The sequence below is a fragment of the Aphelocoma coerulescens genome, chromosome 5 (assembly GCF_041296385.1).
Source record: "Aphelocoma coerulescens isolate FSJ_1873_10779 chromosome 5, UR_Acoe_1.0, whole genome shotgun sequence".
NCBI classification, from domain to species: domain Eukaryota; kingdom Metazoa; phylum Chordata; class Aves; order Passeriformes; family Corvidae; genus Aphelocoma; species Aphelocoma coerulescens.
In genome coordinates, this window is record NC_091019.1 from 62,191,031 (window position 1) to 62,213,184 (window position 22,154).

Below are 22,154 nucleotides of genomic sequence, written 5' to 3' on the forward strand. Positions count from 1 at the left end.
AAAACTTCCACCACACACAGCGCCATTCCCCGCGCAGCCGTGGGGCTGATAACAGCACAGCCGAGGCACCTCTGTTTTCCACAGCCTCTCCTGGTGCCTGCCTTGGCTTTCACCAGGGACTTTCAAATGTGTGCATGCATTGTGCATTGCCACCCTGGGACAAGGGCCTGTCCATCTTTGAAAATACTCCTCAAATCACCCGCTGAAGTGCCACAAAAGGAGGTTTTTTTAAGCCCCATATTCCCTGTGCAGCTGTTTCAGAGGTCACTCAAGGGTTAACACTTCGGTGTTTATATCTTCTTATTAGTTTTTGTTTGTGCTCACAAATGCCCATGCATTAAAAATTTGCTGAGCTTAAGTGGTCTCCCTTTGTAAACAGACAAATGCCACAAAACCTTGCAAATATTGAGTCATCTTGGGTGGAAATTGTTCTTGTCAGCAGAAGTCATTATCAATGCCAAGAAGGACACGAGCCTTCATCATTCCCAGGCACGGACCTAAATGAACACATGTAAGACCATCATGTGGCAACTGGTAGCCCACACAAATTCAGTGTATTTTAAGGTAGCTCAGAGAAGTCAGGGCTCCTCCTCCTCCATTCAGGGTTGGATTTATGTTCATGTTTGTCCTTTTACAACTGGCTCATCGGTGTTTAGCAGCAACGTTCTTCTGAGAGCTCTGGGAAAATGAAGATGAGTCCCACACTGTCTTGCACAGGATCCCAGCCACAGGCAGAGAGAAACCCCTTGTTTTATCTACATGAAATTTTATGGATCAGTCCAAATTTGTTGAATTAGGTTTAATTTTAAGTGTTGTGGGCAAGGCCACATGAGGAGCTTTGATTTGTAAGGTAATATTTTCCAAATTGGAGAAATGTTGAAATCTGAAGGTGTGCTTGCAGTATGCTACAAGTTCCAAGGCTGCTTACATCCTGACAGGGAAAATTATTTTCTGCCGTGAGACCAGACAAAACCTCCTCTTTGTGTCATTAACAGTTAGTTTCCCTCTGTAAGCAAATTATTTTCCAAATCACTGAAATGTACCACAGTGTTCATGGCTTCAGAAACTGGGTTTATTATAATTTCCCTCCGTTCATTTTACAGTAGCCATGTTTTTCACTTCTAAACATGCAGATTGTTCCTGTTTGGCCGAATTTAGAAATATATCCTCTGAGAGAAGGCACAACCATCCCTCCCTCACCAGGTTCGGGGAGAAAATAAGTTTTCCTCAAAGGAAAGTGAAAGAGAGAAAAACTATTTATTTGACAAACACACAGGAAAAGGATAATGATGCTAAATAATAAAACTTCTCACTCTGCTGAGAGAAACCTGGGAAAATTTCAGAGTCCTTCTGAAGATCTCCCTCTCTCTCCCTCCTTGGAGCTGGGATGGGGTGGTGGGCCCACCTCCAGGGCCAAGGCCTCGGTGGAAATTCCTCCCAGTGTATTCTGATGTTGAAACAGTCCAGCAGAGGGGAAAAAAAAGAAAAAAAACAAAGTCCCAGGAAAAACAAAAGTTCAACTCTCCATCTCTCTCCAGAGAAAGAAAAAGGACCTGAAAAACTGGCCGAAAGCAAGCTGGGTGCCTTCCCCACTCTCACTCCGCTGCCACAGCTGAAAAAAAAGTCTCTATCTCTGTGTGACCTTGAACAAGCTGCAAACTGCTTTGAAGAGGTTTTGTTCAGGTTTTCCTTCCCCCTCTCAGGCTCAGTTTAAAGGCACAGAAAGGCACAAAATTAATTCTTGGGCATGGGGCAGCGATAGGGGATACATGTCACAAAGTCACCCCAAGACATTGAAGAGGTACCAGTGTAGGCTGAACAGAAAGTCAACTGTGATCCTGCCCCATCCACTTAAAGAGTGTGTCCAGGAATTGCCCTGTGCTTTCTGATTGACTGAGATGCCTTTCATCCATAGTAGCTGCTGCTATTGATAGTTGTGCTTTGATGGCTGGTGTTTAAACCTTCAAGATTGGGAAGTCTTTGAGATTGGAAGGTCTTGAAGACTGAGAAATCTTCTGGTTGACTTTGACTCATATTGCTCTGGCACCAAGATTTACACAGCTCTAAGTAATGGGAGCGTTATGGCCTTTAGAGACTTAATAATGAAATCCAGAGTTCTCTTTACACAAGCCCATCATCCTCCTATTCATGAGTTTATGAATTTTGGTGCAGTGGCACCAGACTTTGAAAGTGCAGGAATTCTGTATCTCACTTTAGAGCACCTAATGAAGACATCATCATGACCCTTCAGAAGAGCACCTTCAACAGAAAAGCACTGAAACAGTGGAGAAGTCTCAATTTCCTTGGTTATGACTTCAAACTCCAGAGCTAAAGGACACCGAAGAGAGAGTTTAATGCCTATAAATCTTGCAGTGTGAACTGATTCATGACTCAGACAAAGTGCCCAAGCCCCTAACAGTCAGGAGAACAACCCTTTAAAATACAGTTTGCTACTATTGCTGGAAACTTTAACCCGCTGGCTTCACACTCAGGAGGTTTAAGCTGCAAATGGCAGGAGAGGATTTATGTGCTCCTCTGAACAAAATACATCAGGGTAGGAAAACTTGACCCAACAGTTTTGAGACGTGCCTGCCATAAATAACCAATTGATTGGCTGGGTTGCAAAGCCATTAGCAGGCATGGGGAGCCTGCTGAGACTCAGACACCGCATAAAATGCTGGAGGTGCCAGCAAAATGGACATGGCCATCGGCTACGCGGTCGCCTCCCAGCAGAACCGCTCGGGAGGCCTTGTGAAAAATGGAGCAGCTTTTATCTTCCTCATCCCACAACACCCTGGAAGGGGGATCCAGTCTGTGCGTGGGATCCAGTCTGTCATGGGCCAAGGGGGAAGAGAAGAGAGATAAAATGACCACCTCGTGCTTGAGCAGTAAATCATCTGGAGGAGCAGAAGTATTTAAAATGACGTTGGAGATCGTGCCTTGACAGGTTGCAGATGAGTCTTTTCTGCTGTAAATTACCACAGCTGCCAAGTGGCACTGGTAGGTCTGAGCCAGCAGGGCTTTCCACCCCCAGAAAAGTGGCAGCAGCTACAGCAGAAGGGAATTTGATGACTCAGATCACAGATGTCAGGACAGAGGGCCGGAGGTTGTTTTACCTTCTGAGAATGGGTCATTTTTATCTTGTCCCTGCCAAAAATGCATGTGATGCTCCCATCTTCACTCCCACTGCTGCAGCCACACTTTCTGGACTTGGGTTGATCTTTTTGCACTGTCCCACCATGATGGCAAGGGAAAAGGTAAGAGTAGTGGAAGACCCATGGAGCAATGCCTTCCAAGTCTTTCAATCTGGAGAAAAGCAGGCAGTAGGAAGCAGAGCAGACATGATGCTGGTCTACTCCAGACACTCATTTACACTTATTTGAGACACGTGCACGTTGCAAATGAATCTGAGTATAAATGGCTACATAAACAGCAGGGTAATGATGAACCAGAGCCAGCTCCTCAGGAGGCTGCAGCTTCGGGCATTCTCCTCAATCAAGCAAAGATGGGACCTTGTTCCTGTATCAAACATGAGATGAGAAGTGATGACTGGCAGGTGAAAGGCAGGAAGGAAGAATGTGGGTATGTGAAATTCCATGCAGCCTGATCCCGCTCAGAGTCTCAAGCGCTTTCCCTGCTCAAGGAGATGAGTGGCCCAGCTCTCAAGGACCAGTTCCTGTGCTAGGTATCTTCTCTGTCCTGGCACTGCCACCACTCAAATCTATTGGCTCTTTCAGAGGAACCAGAGGACTCCTCCTCTATGTAGGACTCAGTTTCCATGGACAGGTTTTCTGGTTTTGTGTTAGATTCAACAGCTGGGTGTTTCTTCTCTCCAGGGAGAGCCCCACAAGGGAAGAATTGGTTCCAAACAATTGCATTTACACAGTATGCAAACGTGCATTGGTCAAGTATTGACGTGCTGCTGCACAGGTGGTTTCCTGGTGGCTCCTAAAACACCAGGAATGGTGAAAACCAGGAACAGATTGAGCTCCTTACAGGAATCTGGCCCATTCCTATGAACTACAAACCTGTACAAGTGTGACTGAGCCTTGAGTCTCACTAGCTAAACGCAGGTTTTATTTTAACACCCTGCTAACCCAGTAACTACTCCCCCCATTTTAATGCACAAAAGGTTATTCATCCCCATCCTGGAAGTGTTCAAGGCCAGGCTGGGTCAGGCTCTCAGCAACCTGGTTTAGTGCAAGGTGTCCCTGGATTTTGTATCTGTGAAACACAGAGGAAAGTGCTGCCGAATACTTTGAATTTATTCTTCCTTTTTTTTTTTTTTCTGTTGTTTCTCTTTTGAACTGAAATCAGCCTCAGTCAAGGGATTGGCAGCAAGAAACTGTTGGGATCCTGCTTCTGCTCTGCAGGTAGTAGCTCCTTAGGATTCATTGACTTGCATAAATTAGGGAGATAAGAACTATCATCTTTAATAAGAACAGGAGCTCAGCACCTCATGTCTAACAGGACACAGTAATAAATGCTTTGGAAACAAGTATCAGAAAGGGAAGAGCAGTTCTCCCACTCACCCAGCAGGAGTGGGAGAATTAGTTTAGGGCCTTTTGAAGACAGGTGCTGTATCCAAATGGCTTTTGCAGAGAACAGGCACTGTTTGCACTGTTTTCCATGAGCCTGTGTAATCCTGTCCTTGGAAAGCTTTAGCCACCACAACACCTCGAGTGAGGTGTTCTGCAGTGCCATGAAACCTCTTAGATAAGAAAGCAGTGGGGCAGGTACTGATCTCTTCTCTCTGGTCATCAGTGTCAGGACCCAAGGGAATGGCTGGAGATGTGTCAGGGGAGGTTTAGGTCAGATCATAGGAAAAGGTTCTTCACCCAGAGGATGGTTGGGCATTGGACAGGCTCCCCAGGGAAGTGGTCACAGCACCACAACTGACAGAGCTCAGGAAGTGTTTGGACAACACTCTCAGGCACATGGTGTGATTCTTGGGGTGTCCCGTGCAGGGCCAGGAGCTGGACTCCATGATCCTTGTGAGTGAGTCCCAACCCAGGATGTATCTGTGATTCTATCATAGTTCCTTTGCTGCCTTTGACTTTGCTCTCAGGCAGGTGCTTTGGGCATCATCTAGTCCTGGTTTTACGGGATAAAGTGGATAACAGCTCCCTGTTCACTTCTTAACTACTGAGGGCTCAATCCACATCCCTTCCTTGCTCACTTCTCTCCAAGTGTCCTACTCTCTTTGAACTGCCCATTTTTTGGAAGCCTAACACTATATTTTGGACAAATGTTTTGCTACAGGAGAGAAAGTAGTTGCTTTTGGAAGTGTCATTTTAGTGCACGCAGCACAAATGTTTATAAATACATACCTGCACACAGACAGGGCACTTGTCAAAACACATTCAAAGGATACCTAGGTTCTTTCATGTATTACATACTCAGAGTGAAAATAACCAGCTATATTTAACCCAGATCCAAGCCAGACTAAATTATTTCAAAGGTCAATTAAAGAACAGGAAAATCTCACTAGCTAAGAGATAAAAAAGCTCCCATTCATCTGCAATTCCAAGAGCTTTCACAGAACTAAAGCACAGGATGAGAAACTGTAATTAAGTACCATTTCGTATAAAAATCATTGACAACTCCAAGTTTCTATACCTGCCAAGACCTCAATTCAGATGACTGCATTTGGCCTACAGCAGTTGATGGAAACTCCATCACTCACCACACTGATGTAGTTGTTTGGAAACCAACGGCTCTTGGCAGAGAAAACACATTTCAGCTTCTGTTGAATGACTGCACATATGAGGAGCAGGAGATGAGACAGACCAATAGCCAGTGCTCAGATTCAGATTATGTTTTGGCTGGGGCTTAAAGTTCAGGTCTGAGGCCAAGTGGAGGCTCAGATTTAGCCTGCAATGTAATCCTGAAATCACATGGGCTCCTCTCCTCAGGTATTGGCCTCAGTGGCAGAGACCTGGGGGTGTTTTCTCCCTCGCAATGGTGAGTCGGTTGGTTTGGCAGGCGCCGCTGTGCTCGCTGCATTCCTGTTCTTTGGCCCCGTGTGAGTCAGTTCTGGAAAACTCTTATTTGACCACAACTGGAAAAGAAAGAGAGAAAAAAAATCCAAGCCAAAACCCACAGATCAAATCTGTAGGATGGGTTTGAACCACAGAGCCCAGTTTTTTACCCTGACAGCCTGCATGATCTCAGCACAGACCTAACCACAAACAGCCGAAGGAAGCACTTGGGAAGCTGAGCCCCTGCTCCCATCACCCAACCCGAGCCAGCAGGCGATAACAGTCCAACCAAGAGAGCAATGAATGCAGCGAGCCAAATCCCAGAAGAAACTCTGGGATTTGTTCTCTCTGGCTGATTGGAAAAGCTGTCTCCAGAACTTAAGTCAACACCTTCCATCAACCTCAGGACATCTCCTTGGATAAACATAATCACCTTCCAGGTTTGGGCCTTACTCAGAACAAGATCACTCTGCATAGGAATCATATTTAGCACAGGTCACGGTTTAAAACGCCATCAGAAATATCCAAGAGGGCGTTCATGTTTCAGCTTTGCCATCAGCCCTAAGGTGAGAACACCCCAGTGAGGATTTGTGATGTGCACCAGAACATTCGTGCAATAATGAATGATGGCCCAGCTCTATTTCTTGTGCAATCTGCAACTTCCCAACGTGTCTGACACACTGGGAATCCACACACAACAGTGATGGAAACCTTGGAAAGCGAATGCAAGTGAAGAAAAGTCCTTGGTGTAATTTTACAGTGTGTGAAAGATTTAAAGCAAGAAACACAACCAGATGCCACAAGGAAACTACTTTCAATTAGTTCTGCTTTGTGTTATACCTACAGATGAAAAATAAAAACAAATTCATTCTGTCAACAGCTCTATCTATAGCATAATCCTTAAATGAACTCATCCGTCAAACTGGTCTCCTCTGGCAAAACATATTACAATCCCTGTTTCTCAGCTGTGAGAATCAATCATCTGTTTCCCAAACCCATTGGTCAACATCTTAAGAACCCAATATATTTTTATTGCGCTGAACAAGCCAGTCACAGGGCACCAACCTCACCACATCACCTATGTACAAAGGCCTCATGTATTAGCAAATTCAGCAATTCCAGGGGACCTATTCCTCTGTAAATGTTACACGGCAAATGTGCCTGACCTGGCATAAAAGCAAACCTCAGCCTTTCTGCCCCAGCAGGATCCATGGGATGTGCTGCTGCTCACAGCTGGATAAGGCAAGAGCACTGAAGAACAAACCAGATTTTTTCTGGGTGGACAGTTCAGAGAATGATGTTTGAACCAGGAAATACAGAGGTAGGGATGTGCATTTTTAAGCCAAAGCTAATGGTTCCACTGAAGTAGCAGCAGAACCACCCCACCAAAGCACTGGCAGCATTCAGTAGCATTTGCAGTGTTTCTCAGTGATGAATGTTCCCCATCCTCCATGCAGGAGGACTTTGAAGAGGGGGTCTCTTCCCAGGGCTCTGATGGCTGCTCCAGACCAAGAGCACACCCTCCTTCCAGCAAAGGGACCCTGTGAGAGGGAGACCAACTCTCATTCCTGTGTTACCCATGGGAGTATAAAGGCACAGCCATACTCCATCCTGGATGTGCAAAGGGATGTAGGTGTGCGGGTTTCCAAGGGTCTCAGTGCCCAACCTCCCATGCCAGGCCAAGGGCCACAATTGGCCAAGCTGAGATGATAGGGGAGACCAACTTTTTCATGGGCAGGTAGTGATAGCACAAGAGGGAATGGTTTGAAACAAAAGAGGTGAGACAGAATAGATATTGGGAAGAAATTCTTGACTGTGAGAGTGGTGAGACACTGACACAGATTGCCAGAGAAGCTGTAGATGCCTCATCCCTGGGAGTGTTCCAGGCCAGTTTGGATGGGGTTTGGAGCAACCTGGTCTAGTGAAAGTGTCCCTGCCCATGGCAGAGGGTTGGAATGAGATGAGCTTTAATGTCCCTTCCAACCCAAACAATTCTGTGATACGAGCTGTGCTCTGCATGAGCCACATCAGGATGCAATGGACAGAGAACAACTTCAGTCATGCTTAGCAAAGACTGAAATGTGCCTCAAAGTCATTCTTGAAATCCCATTTCCCAGCACGACTCACTCGTGCTATGAGCAGACACTTATGCAATTGGTGCTCTTGGCCTCACAATATTGGCTGATAGAAAAAAAAATTACTAAAAGTGAAATGTAAACCGAGGTGTTTCTTGCAGAGGCATTGGCTTAGACAAGCAAACTGCAGCAGTGGCTTTACCTGAGGCAACCTTATGAGAGCTCATTATGTAGTTGTATTTTAACTAATGAAGTGGCAATTTCTATGAAATACACTGGGAGTCCCTTAAAATAATTCATGACGCAGAACCAGTGTAGATAACTAAGGAATTTTGAGCAAAGCAGACATATCAAGGACAGCCTGGTCTTACTGTTCCAGCAACAGTACCAGATACTCTTGGCACTTCATGAAGGAGCAACATCTGACTGATAATGCACTGGTTCAAGATAAACTCCCCTCATTTCCCACAGATTTCAGTTCCCTGGGATATTTGAGAAATTTTTGCTTCTGGGTTTGAAATGTTTTGATGCAAGTCTTCACAAGAAGCCAAACCTTTCAGAAAGGTAACACTTCCCTGAATCCTGGGGTGCAAGCAGAATGGCAAGGAATTCTACCCACCACCAAGCAGATCCTAAAAGGGTCTGCTATTGCTCAGCTTGGATCACAATTCCACTCTTCCAAGTGGAAAAGTGCACAGACAAATAACTCTGAAAACACCACAGGAAGCTGACCAAATGATATGGTTTTAAAGGGGAAAAAAAAGAAAAAAGATAAAAAGAACATTTTACCCACATTTTTAACAATATCAGAGTTTATGAAAAGACTGGGCTACCTGCAGGTTGGAGAAAAGCAAGGTGTGTGTGCCACAGTGTGGCAACCTACCTTTTCCTGGATGGAGACTGACCATGGCCAAACTCAAGGGAACTCTGTGCCCACTCCAGCAGGTGCTACACCTCTATGGCAAGGGAACATTGACATGGCCCATTGGTGCACACAGATACCAATAAATTTCACTTCAGAAAGCAGCAAATGCAACAGGATCCACAGCTTGGTGTGGATTTTGACAGCTCAGAAATATCTGCCATGGGGTCCCAGACCCACCAGTCCCGGTGCTGGGCCTGGCAGCCTGAGGAGGAGGAGGAAGGGAGGAATTTGAGCTGAAATCAAAGCCAGACATCCCCAAAGAACAAAGCCGTGGCTCCGGACGCGTGTACTCGGGGGGCACCTTGGGGCAAGACAGGTGCCTGGCACACAGGGACAGACAGGGAATTTTGTCAGCCAAACGTCTCCTGTACCCATTCCCTTGGGAGGAAAGAAGAGTTGCCAGCAGAGCTGGCCAGAAAACAAAGCGAACAAGGCATGGATCACTGGAGAGTCAAATAATCCCCGTGCAGCAAACAGGGTCAAGTTCGAGGAACAAAACCTCATGGCTGGCAGGCGGTGGCTGCTGAGGGCACATGTGCTGCAGAACCAGCCTCTGGAGAGTCAGCTGGTCTTCATCTTCCCTAAACCCAAAACCAGCCCTTCCAAATCCCCTGGCACCGCCATGGGGAAACAGCCTTGGTATCTTTCCTCTGTCAGAGGACACACACAGGTCCCTGCAAGCAGCAGGAGTGGGTGCTGAGCTCTGCCCAGGGTGCTCCCTCCTCTAGGCAAGGACCTGCTGTAATTCCCTGCCCTGCACAGTGGGCTGAGGCCACCTTCCTCTCATGCTCTCACTGGCTCATCATTCACATCTCATATGAAAAGGAAGTTGGAAGACCTCACCAAATCCAAGCATCCAACCCCCTGAGCCAGCTCCAAGTTCTGCTCCTGAGACAGCATTAGGCACCATGAGATTTTTCACAACAATAGATTGAGTACACCTTGGCTGTGCTCTTATATGTCCCAGATCCACTCTACAACCACAAGAAGGATTTTTTGTTTTAAAAGATTAAATTCTGGCTGCTGGCACAACCTTAAAGCAGACAGTCTCTATAGGATGATCAGGCATTGTTAATTCTTTTCATTCCTACTGAAGTGGTGAAAACTGGCAATGTGGCACAGTTCTCCTGCTTACCCTGGGACTCTGGAGTCAGATTTTGGAACTGACAAGTGATCATAAAAGAAAACCAACCAAAAAACACAACTGTATCAAGCAGACACTTGAATTCTGAAGGAGATAATCTGTTCTATCCAAGGAAAAGTGAAAAATATTCTGAATGTCTTCAGAAAGAAAAAAACATTATTAAGACAAGGCAGACACAAGAACTAACATCAAATCCAGTCCCTGTTGGTCACTCCCCAAAATCTCCAGGGGAAGGGAGCAGATGCCCAGGGCAGATGAGGGCCTGGGTGCAGGGCTGGGACTGCTCTGGGCATTTCACACCATGATGGTGCTGGGGGTCAGGGCAATGTTTTCCTACCTCAAAATCTTTGTTTTGGTGAGGTTGTCCAGCATAACCAAAGAAGCACAATCCAAGGGAAACCGTGCAATCCTCAAAAACAGCTTGGATAAAGAAGAGGCCAAGTGCTGAGTGTGTGACTGCGGTGCCAGCCAGGAGCAGAGAGCTCTATGGGTGCCTGATGAGCCCAGCCCAAGCCAAGGGATGGCTTTGGTGTGGCCTGGGGTCACCCACTGAGCATCCCTGGGTAGAAGCTGTCCTCCCAGCCCCGGGTGTTCTTTCCTGCTCTGCTTTAAATGATGGAGGGGCTGGGGGCTCTCCCCAGCAAGAGATGGCACTGCAGAGCCCCTGCCCTCACCATTGGGACATTTGTGCTCCTGATCCCTGCATCCTGCTGTCCTTGAGGAGCTGCCCTGAACACTTGTGCCTTTCATATCCTCGGGATGGTGATTGCCCCAGGCCCAGCACCGAGACAAGCTATAAATATTCCTCCCAACCTTCCCCCATCACTCAATCCCTTGGCACCCCAGCAGTGGCCACAGCCTCTGTAGAGCAGCCCACAGCCCCAGGCTGGCGTGGGGGCACCAGCTGCTTCCCCCTCCCAGCGGGATGCCCGCGGATGCTCGAAGCCCCAGGGGTGACGGGGCATCCCACAGGCTCTCCCAGAGGCACCGGCAGATTAGCGGCTCTATTTTTCAAGTTGATCCTCTCCCACCCCCTCCAACTTCATTCAACTTGCAAGAATTTAAGAGAACTTGGCAGGACAGGCAGGATCTAAATATAACCCTGGTGGCCATTTCGTCAAACAAACCCCGATGAGCAAATGGCCTCTGTACCTGGAATGCGGGTTCATGGAAGTGACAGGTCAGCAAAGCAGCTGCCTCTTTCCTCCCAGCACAATGGGGATAGCAGAGATGCCATCGGCACGAGTTTTTTCCTACCCTGCTGTGCACTAAAAAAAATTATTCTTGGAACATTATGGAGCTGGGGAGTAAAAATAGATATGCAGGTTCAGCATATGGCTCTCTTCACTCCTTGTGATTCCACCTTGTTTTGCAGAGAATAGAAGGAAAAACAGTTATGCCACCCAGTTAAACTCTGCTTGCTCAGCAGCTCCTGACAATGACACTTGCGGCTTTCCAGGATCGTTTTAGAAATCCTTCCAGCAACCTGGGTATTTCTGTGGTGTCAATTAAACCAGAAAAGATGAGTCTTTAACCAGACCAGCCTAGGTGGGAAAGGTCAAAAATTTGCTGCAACTGCCTCAGGTGAAGCTCAGTTTTGCTTATCACTGTTGGCAGTAACAAACACTCACCACATGGAAAAGGAAATTGGAAGTAAGGTTTGCTTTGCTCCAAGATCTCCTCCTGGAGAGCCATCCCCGAGCCCCACACGTGTCCCCACACCAAGGCTGGGTGGGAGGCAGCTCCCACAGCTGCTTGCCAAAGTTTATTTGGCTCACTGAAGCTCAGTAGAGACCAAACCAGCAGGAGCTGCTGGGATGCACCAAAAGCCCCTCTGGCTACTCTGCCCATGCAGTGTGCCCATCACAGAGGGTTGTGATGACCAACTTTGTCTGGTCCCCAGAGAAGTGACAGTGGTTAAATAATCCCAGTGTTAATGCTGGTGGAATCATTTTAGAGATGCAGCCTGGGAGGAGCCATGCTGGTGCTGGGAGCGTCTCCCACCCACTGAGTCACTCCATGGGTTTTTCAGATCCTTGGGGACAGTGTGTTTATGGCCAGCTCAGAAGGGGCTGAGTGACAGGCTGTGACCTCAGGCTCTCCCCTGGTTTCCTTGAAGGAGGAGGACAAGGCTCCAGAATGGGTCACCACAATGGGATGGTTGCGGGGGGTGAGGACAAACCAGGCAACAATCACAGGGAGGCACAGGCAGCTGGGACACAGAGAGTGACAGAGCAGAGGGGCTGGTGTCCCCCTCCCAACCCACAGACCCCCTGCACAGCAGGGATGGTGCCACATGCTTTTGAACGGACACTTTGCTTCACGTTGACAAAACAACACAGTTTCAAAAAACAACCCAACAAATCCTTCCACACCTTGCTCCCTCCTCCTCTCCACTCAGCCACCTTCCTCTTCCCTGGAGAATGGAAGGGCTGGGGAATTTCTGTGCCTTGGTGATCTTTAGCCTTGGCCTCCCTGCAGCTGCAGCAACCTACAGCAGTTCTGTGGCTGCTCCAGAACCAGCTTGGTTGTGTCAGAGCCCAACCTGGCCCTTCTTTAGGGCCTGGATCCTGAAGATTCCAGCATCACTGAAAGCCCCTGGTATTTGGGCTCCTAAACACTTTCTGAGCCACAGGATGTCACCAGTAAAGGGTAAACTGACCTTCACTTGCTCATGCCCTTTATCATCACTCAAAGTCCCTGCAACAGGACAATAAAGAGCTTTTAAATTCACCAAATTACCAACTAAACCTCATGTGTTTTTCCAGGTAACATCCACTGGACCCTGCTTTTTCCAACCTTTTCAGTCAAGCATGTTCCCTCTGCAGCGCACAAAGGGACTTCAATCCTCAGCTTCACAAGAGGTCATTTAACAGCAAGCTGGAGGGAGTGGAGAGATGACAAAGAATTTTAATAGAAGGCAAATAAAGCTCTTTGTAAGTCACTTCCAAATTGATTTATATAGCCAAGGCTGCTCCACTACACTTTCAAAGTAGAAAAGTCCCTTAAGAAAACACCTTCAAAGGATGATCCAGCTCTTCTTGAAGCCAGGAGAGGCAAATCATGCATGTCAAAGCTGGGGCTAAAATGTGCACAAAACCCACAAACCCCTCAAAATCACCATTCAATAGATTGTTCCACAGTCCCCTGAATCCCAGATGCTGGAGCATAATGGATAATGCTGAGCTATCAAAACATGAGTCTACACGGAGTTTCTTTATTCTCAGCATTATGACTTAATTTCTCAGCACTAATGTTCATTTCAAAGCAAGGAATTTTGCTTGGCCTCCTCTGGGACCCCTAAACCCTTTGTGTTTGCTTTCCACCCCTGCAGTGGGAGCATGGGGTGGCAGGGAAATGCTAAAGCCAAATGTTTCCCCCTTTACAGCACGCTGGAGAATGTGCGGCAACACCTCTGCTCAAAGGGAACGGCCTTGTTTAGACAAGCCATGGCAAACACGAGGCACAGGCCCTGGAGGAACAGCTTCAGGGGCTGCAAGAAGGTGGAATATCGACTTTCAGAATTTGTGGGTGGAAAAAAAAAATCTCTCCATGGTTTCCATGCAGTTTCAGCCTGAGGCTTTGCATCCCCTAGGGAAACGTCATTCCTTGGCTTCTGACTCACCAAACTGAACTCTGAGATTAAGGAATGGCAAGACAGGCAAGCATCTTTGGCTACCCAGGCCAAGACAATGTCTCTCCACCATCATCAGAGTAATCTCCCCTTGGAAAAGGACCAGATGAATGTTCCCATTGCTCAGATGATTCCAGAAGATACAACTTGTAAATAGCAACAGCAACTGTGCCAGCAAATACCAAAAGGAAAACTGTACCATTTCAACAACAGTTTTTGAGCTGGATCCAGCAGTGACACACTGATGAGCACCTTGTTGTGGAATGGTGTCACTCGAGACATGGGCCTTTCTTCCTAATCCCATCTGGTGATCACTTGTGCACAAGGCCTCATTGCCCTTGATGGTATCACTGGTTGTGTAACAGCTGAGCCTGTTCTTGCTCATCCTCACCTCAAGCCCTTTCTGATCCTGGGGAAGTGCTGTGGTAACAGCTGGCAACCCCAAAGTGCCATGGGAATGGCTCTGTTTGCACTTCACTGGTGTCTGTGCCCACCAAATCCAAAGCAGGCCAATTTCATGTGACAGGGTTAATGAATAAGTATCAACTGATGTAGGAAAGGGCTCAGATCTTCACTCTGCCTTCCCATTCCACTAGTGCCTGGCAAGTTGCTGTCTGCAAGCAGGACCTCACTGTGCTGCACCGCTCCCAAGAAAAGCACACATCCAGGAGGGGTAAAGAACCAACATTCTGAAGATTAAGCAATTTGGGGGCATAAATTCCACACATTACTGTTGAGATAAATGTGCCCAGTGACCCTGTACTCAAACATGTCGACAATATCAAAAGGGCAGTGAAGGCCATAACCCCCTGCTGGACCTGGGAGGAGGAAGGGACTGTGGGAGTGTTGAGTCTCAGATCCTTTCTAGTGACCTCAGCTCTCCCTGTTTGAGCAAAGCCACCTCCAGACAGACCTTCCATCTGCACCTCTCACCCACCACATGTGATTTCACCAAAGCTCCCTGCACCTCTGAACTGTAAGTGCTGAAGGACTCGGTAAGCACCTGGTCAGTGAGCAACAGTGGAAACTCCCCTGCACCCCTACCCAAAGCTCAGGGTGAGGAGCCTCCTATGATCACACAGTGAGCAGCAATTGAAATGGACCAAGAGGAGGAGGTTGGTGTTATTCCAGAAGTTTGCTCAGTGCCACACACACACACACACACACACACATCAGCTGGGATGTCCTTAGCACAGCTTCTGCCCAGGCTGTCTCTGTACCCATCAACATGCAGCTGATTCTGCCTCACTGCTTTGGCCCAAAGGATCAAATATTGATTATCATATTTGGAGAAAGTGGACTGTAGAAGTGTGAGCTGAGGAGTGAATAAACCCCATGCATTCACTTATCTTTCCCTTTAACAAGGATGGAAGTTGTTCATCAAAACCGGGAGCAAAACACTAAACATGAGTCCCCTGAGCCATCCCAGTGCCAGACCTGTAGGAAGCTATAAACAGAGGCTTCTTAACCCCTTCCTACAGGAGATTCACAGCCATGAGCTGCACAAACCCAGCCGGGGAAATGCTACACTAAAGCCCCACTTTCAACCCAAAGCACAGTGAAACAGCCAAGCGTGACTGGAGGTAAGAATAAGGCCTGAGATTTTCAAGGCCCTCACCTCCAGCCCGACAGGTTCTGTGCCATCAAAACCACATCCCAAATCTCTTCTCCGTCCCTGCATGTAAATCCCACTATCAAGTGGAGCTACCTGGGAGGGCAGAAAGAAGGGGCTCCCAGGAACATTGTCTCACTTTGGTCTGTGGAGAGGTGAGATGGGCTCCTGAAAGGCAACAGACTGGAACAACTGCCCCGAGCTTCCAGGGCTCGTTAACTCTCCTTGGCCAGATCCATGATTTGCTACAGATGCATGGAGCAGGAATTTCCAGCCTGTCTCCAGAAAAGCAGTCCTGCATCCCAGGCTGATCAGGCACCCCACCAACCTCCCAGTTCATCACAGATGCCTGAAATCTGAAACGTAAATCAAGTTGGGGAAGGCATTAATGGCAGCAATGTGAAGGCTCAGTGCAAACCTTCCCAAGATGAACTGTCCTGACCTCCGCTGGGCTGACAATGAAAGTGTGACATCATGTGCAAACGAGCTCTAAATTCAAACCAGGTGCCGGGAGCTGCCTGGCATCGTATAGCTGCAGCACAAAGCACTGATGTGTGAGCAGGGATGCTGGGGGCAGGAGAAAGGCTGAGCACGCACAGGACATGCTCAGCAACAAAACAGCCAGTGCAGAACAGGACAGAATTCTGCACTGCACGTGAAAATGCTGGGATTTGTGCTCCTTGGTGCCAGTTCCACTTGGGGCTAACACCGTTAAATAAACAGAGCTGCTGATATTTATGTCCACAAGTGTGAGTATTCCTACAGCTCTGGAATCAAGCCAGCAGCACAATAATGAGGGATTTTTCCATGTTTGCTTATACTCAGGACTCCCTTAGACCTTGCAAAGTGCTTGGAGCTGCACTCACAGGACACAGCCAGTGGAGAGCACTGTGATTTACAGCCAAAAAGCACATCCATTCTTCAGAGCCCCTTGTGGCCAACCATCGTTCCTCTGCTGCTACCCCCTAAGGAAATGGCCTGTCCCCCATGACTGACCCTCACCTTGTTGCACAAGAAGGCCCTTCCCAAAGGGGTCTCCATGAGCAGTTTTTCACCCCATTAAGCACTGCCAGGCCAGCTGCTCACCCTTTCCCTACATCTCAGAGGCAGTGCTGGCACGGAGCTGTGCAGCCACAGCCTCTGAGATAAATTCTGGTGACTTGTGTTCACAGAGGGGACCAGATCAGCCCAGAAGAGATGAGTTTGCTGTCCAGGAACCAATACCTGGGAGGACAATAACTGCAGTTCTCACTGGAAAAGTCATTCTTTGTACCTCGGTGTTTTGGAAAGCACAATCCAGAGTAAAATCCATCACTGGGAGCAGATCAGCCTGTGATCAGCAATCACTTGTGGATTCCTTTATCAGAAACTTTGTCTGACACATTCTCACCAGTGCAAGTTTCTGTCAGGAAAACATCACCTGCACAACAGAGTGGGGATCCCACACAACTTGTGTAGACTGTAAACTGCTCTTTATTTTCTGCTTGTCATTGTTTGGAACATGCCCTGGCTGTTCCACAGTGAACCTGAGACAAAGAGAACTCAAAACAGAAAATCTGTTGTACAACACAGAGGTTTGACATGAGCTGGGCAATTTTTACATCCAGATCATTATTGATTTCTTTTGGGAACTCCATTTCCACATGAAGTGTGGCTGGATGAACACTACTGAAGCACACAAGACCACCAACACAAACTGAGAAATTACACAGCACTTTTATAATACTGAAAATTCTCTCCCACTGGTAGTAAGAGTAAACAGGTCCAAAAGTTTCTTTGTATGGAGAGCAGCTACACTGAATGGTTTCAACATCAAAATCAACTGGAAAACAACAATTTCAGGTAAAGTGCTAAATTAAATCTAACTAGGAAAGGAGTTCTACAATAATCCTGGGTCTGAGCACTGTTGTTTGGCAGTCTCCTTCCTGCCACACTGGTTACAGAAAACACTCTTCACACCCAGCTTACCACAGCCCAGCTGAAACTTGAGCAGCCTCCAAATGGACAAGGAATGGAAATAGGAGAAAAAGAGAAAATAAATCAAAGGCAACCAATTAATTTTCATCTCTCACATTGTTCTTCCTGCTCAACTGGGGAAAGGAAACCTTTCCAAGTGAGTTCAGAAATGCTGTGGGGGTCCCCTCATCCATTCCTGTCAAGTCTTCAGAGAAGAAGGCTGGAAAACGCTTATGACAGGCAATAAAGTAGAATCACTGAAATTTATAAATCTGGAAATTTGGAAGAAAAAATATCTGTATGCAAGAAGAATGAAGAAAATATTTGTCAGCATTTGAGTGAACTGAGAGTTCCAGACTGGAGGCCTCTTCTGCTCCAAAACTTCATGGAAGTGCACAGGTGTAGGAAAACCCTTGAGACACAATGCACAGCACAGCCATGGGAGATGAGAAGGATAAATTATTCTGGTTTTTCATTGTGGACAACACTCAAACCTTCTAAATTTGGGAACAGAATTTTTTTTTCTGCCCCTCTCTCTCCCTTTCTCTATATTTTAAGTTATGAACCACAGAAATTCAGAAGTAGCAGCACTTCTAATTCTTTTTCAGATGAAAGGTAACAGGCATTCTGTAAACTCCTGTGCTCTCCTTTCTGCACCACAGCCAAAATGCAATAATAGAGCTCAGCAGAGCTGTGAATTGCTTCCATTCATCCTCATCAAGTATTAACTTCATACACTGGAATTCACCATTCCAAAGTCTACCTATCAGGATAGTCAGTCAATAGTCAGGCTAGTTAGGATAATACCTAAGGATTAAAAACAATACTATAGTGACTTCTGCAGCACTACAGGAATCCACTGTAAAATTAACCCTGTATTTCAGGTATTTTCTCAGTCACATTTTCAAGATGATGCACACAAACCAAACTGCCTGAGGGGAACAGAGCATTACAGTGCAGGGCAAGACTTGGCTGTTTCAGAGCGAGACAGGAAGAGCAAAAGCTTAGCAAAGTTTTGCCAAGTTTCTGTCTCCTCACAGACAATCTAAGTATTCAGACTTAAGCATTATTGGTTAGAGTTTAAAATAAAGTGACTGCAGTGATGTTCTTCTGTAAAATTTATAATAAATACACTCCCTAAATTGTAGTGTCTGACAAAAATCCCTGAGTTAATTCTCATCAGTGTAAGGTCTCCTGTTTTCCAAAGGAGTTTTGGTTCAGTCAGACAGAAAATCACTTCCTGATATACAGCTGCCAGTGCTTATTCAAGGTACACTTTTACAAGGTATATTTTTAGTTCTCTACAGTAGTGCCAGAGATTCCATGAGCATCTGAATCCCTGCAGTGTGACGAAGCCTCTGAGACACAGTTATTAGAGGACAGCCACAGGCAGGAAGGCAGCTACACCTGGTTAACAGGAGTTTAAGTTGGAAGGATAAAGGCAAGTTCACTTTTTAGGCAGATAACATCACAACTTGTGGTCACCTTGGTTTTCTGCTGGTTCAACATGCTGACAGCAGCCACTGCCAATGCCACAGGAGGAGCTGGGGACTCCTGGCCAAGAATGGATGTGCTGTTTCTGGTACTGCCAAACTATTACATGGCTCACCTGGAGTCACGAAACCTCTGCTAGAAACTTCTTTATAAAAATAACTTCAGCCTTTTCCAGGGATCTTTTTCTTTGGGATCCTACCAGAACTTCTGAGTTAGTTCCCTGGCCTCACAGTATGTGTCTATTTCTATATTAAACTCCTAGGTAGAAGGATACTTCCAAGCAAAAAGGATTTCTGAAGCAGTACTAACCTGCACCACCTGGGTGGCTCCAGGCCATCCATTAAAAATGAAAAGTATTGTCTGGACCCTGAGAGAGCCAAGTGATCTGTTGGCATGAGAAATCCTAGTTTGTCACCTCAGGAATAGAGAAGGTGATTCCACCTCTGCTATTTGCTGTTCCTCCCCATTAGACAAGAGAGGACCAAGCACATTCAGTCAGCCTTTGCTTCCTCAGGGCATGAAGTCTCTGAAGAGATAAGGCCACTTTAAGGCCATCAGATTCCACCTGATAGAAGCAAATCTTAAGAACTTCACCACAGTCTCAGCCACTGCTTTCAATCTACTACAATGAGGAACTTTTCTTGTGGGTACCCAACTCCATTTCCAACAAAGCCCAGTTGGTGTTGAAAATTGCATTCACATTCAGGGGGCTAAAAAAAGGGGTGATTATAAAAGACTACACGGAAGTTTATAGACATGTGAGGTAAAATTAAGGTTCTATAAAAGTAAAATTTCCCTTTGTCTTCAACAGATGCAGATTTTCATCTTTTAAGCCCAAATATTCTCTGACACACAACAGAACACAAAATACAGAAACACTTTAGTTCAAACCTGAAACATTTGTAAAAATGGGAATTAGAGAGAAAAAGAGAAAAGTCTTTCACTTGGAGGAATATTGAGGTACTTTGAGAAGTATTCAAAAGCAGGTATTAATTGAAAAATGTCTATTATTAACTGCAAAATGAAAAAGCAAAATGAAATGCTACTAAATGCTATTATGCTTAATGGGCAAAGCCTGCTAATTTAAAAATTACATCAGGATGATTCAAGTGTGCTGACACAGAAAACCTGTATTTCAAAAAAAAATATTAAAAAATATTATCATGATCTGCCCATTAAACTGGGCTAAGGCAGTTGCTCTCTGGATCCATCTTAGGATAAATTAGAGTAAACACTTGGAATCAACAAGTTCTTAATCTGAACTGGCTGAAATTTTGGAAAGTATTCAAGCAATACAAGTCTTTCAAGGATTAGGACAATGTGCATTATCCTAGGTGCAGATATCACATTATGCCCATAAAGACTCATGTAATGTCTATTTACCTTGTCTTGAAAAGACAAGTTATTTCAAGTGTCTGTTTTGTTCACCATGTACCCCAAACCATTTTTGCATTGCAGAAATTCTCAAGAGACCTTTTTACCTGCCATTATTACATCATGAAAAACTCGTATTTTAGAATGGCAAAGACAAATTGTCCAATAACTGAAGAGAGTGACTCAAGATGAAAGAAGGACCATCACTAATGCAGTTGAAAAGAGCATTACTTCTTCATAGGCAGCTTTGGTCAGTGTTTCTTTAGGATGTCCAGCACTCACAGTAGTGTTGGCACCTCTCTGGTTCTTGCTGTGCTCCTGAAGCTCAGTTCAGACAGTGTCAGTAAGCTGTTACTGATCAACCCAATTGAAAATTATTAGAACCAAACTGAGAAGGCCAACACAAATGCCAAAAATAACCAAGGCACATGCCTGTGAAGAAAGAAAAGCAAAAATTAATATTTTGCTGAAAGAAGCATTTTACATGTCCAAAGCTTAGGAAAGTCCGTAAGAACAGGTACAAATTGTGTCTTTTAAAATAATCTGTAATATTTCAAATTACCCAGTCTTCAAACACAAAATATCTGCTTAGGGGGAAACTAAACCAAGCCTGGGATAGTTTCACTGGGAACTCCTGGAGCAGTCTGGTTTCCCTGCTCACACTATCCAGCTGCACAAAAAATAATTTGCCCTTTACAACTTTAAACAAAGTGAGAAACTGAATTTGTATTTTATTCAAAATACAATTAAAATTACAATGGATTTTTTTGCATTTTTGAATATCCAGATGATAATAAAACCACAGTTCAAGAAACAGTAGCTTGCTGACTTATAACAAGGCCCAAATCTGCTGGAACTAGTCATGACTTAAAATGGTCAGAGCGCATCATAGTTAGATTTTCTTTCAGATTCCCTGTTTTGTCAATACAAGAGCAGCCCCATAAATCATAAGAATGGCAGAAAGACTGTATAAACAGTTTGTCAGCATTTTGGCCACTGACATGAAGCTGCTCTGCTGAGCAGTGGTTAAAATGAAGACAGACAGTTACAGTGCAAAAAGCACAAATTCCAACCCAGAACTTAACCTACTACACCAAAAGAGAAACCAGAAAGAGGAGGGGAAAAAAAGAAAGGAAGAGGACCAAAAAATAAAGATGTTTTTGAGAAGTCTTGCATAGAAAACAAGCACAAAAACTGTTTCACTTAAATGCAGTTTAGCTTTGTACCAGCTGCCCAGACAGCATCAGAGTAAAAACTGAGGAGAAACTGGATTAGAAGTCAACATCTGAAAACTATAGGGGAAAGCACATACTCAGATCAGTGGTCCAGCACACGGACACACTGCCTGCCAAAAATCTCTGGTGAAGGAGTTTCAGAAAGACCAGAGCTACCAGTAAGGAATGAAAGAAAATGCTCAGAGATTTTGTGAGTGGCAATGAAAAAAACAAGAGCTTTGCCCCTCGGATTGTGTGCTCCACTCTGTATTAAAATGCATTTAAAATAAGCCTACTTAAAATATTATTAGTGCACATGAAAAAAAGAAAACATACCCCTAGTTTCTGTGGTGATATAAAGTCCTCTCTGTTAAGCTTAAGATAAAATAGTCCAGGATATACGAAAAGCAAACATGTTGATGTGGTTGAACCTTTAAAAAACAGGAAGATTTTGCTTAGAGAAGACTGAAGTCCATTGCAGAATCATATACTGAATTTCTTGAATTTAAAATAAAAACCAAGAAAACCAACCACCACAAGAACTTACCAACTACTCCAAATACGTTTTTAATGTCGGGCACGTACATTGCAAACAGAACAACAACTGTATTCAGTGTTAAGGTGACAAGGATATGGCAAATCCACGACCCAGGAAGATGAGAGAAAAATACCATCAACACAGCTTTCCTTGCCTACACAATACAAAGACAAACATTGTGTGGGTAAATACATACATATACATATT

General features: G+C 45.5%; 1 protein-coding gene across 1 annotated transcript in view; it reads right to left on the minus strand.

Moving 5' to 3' along the window:
- Positions 1-17,071: 17,071 nt before the first annotated feature.
- Positions 17,072-22,154, minus strand: part of SLC38A6 (solute carrier family 38 member 6) — a 37,968-nt gene continuing 32,885 nt past the window's right edge. The window contains exons 14-16 of the mRNA XM_069018504.1: positions 21,957-22,101; positions 21,746-21,840; positions 17,072-20,627 (exon numbers count right to left, since the gene is read on the minus strand). Coding sequence (XP_068874605.1) covers positions 20,547-20,627; positions 21,746-21,840; positions 21,957-22,101 — 321 coding nt within the window. The 3' untranslated portion in view covers positions 17,072-20,546. The remainder of the gene's footprint in view (positions 20,628-21,745; positions 21,841-21,956; positions 22,102-22,154) is intronic.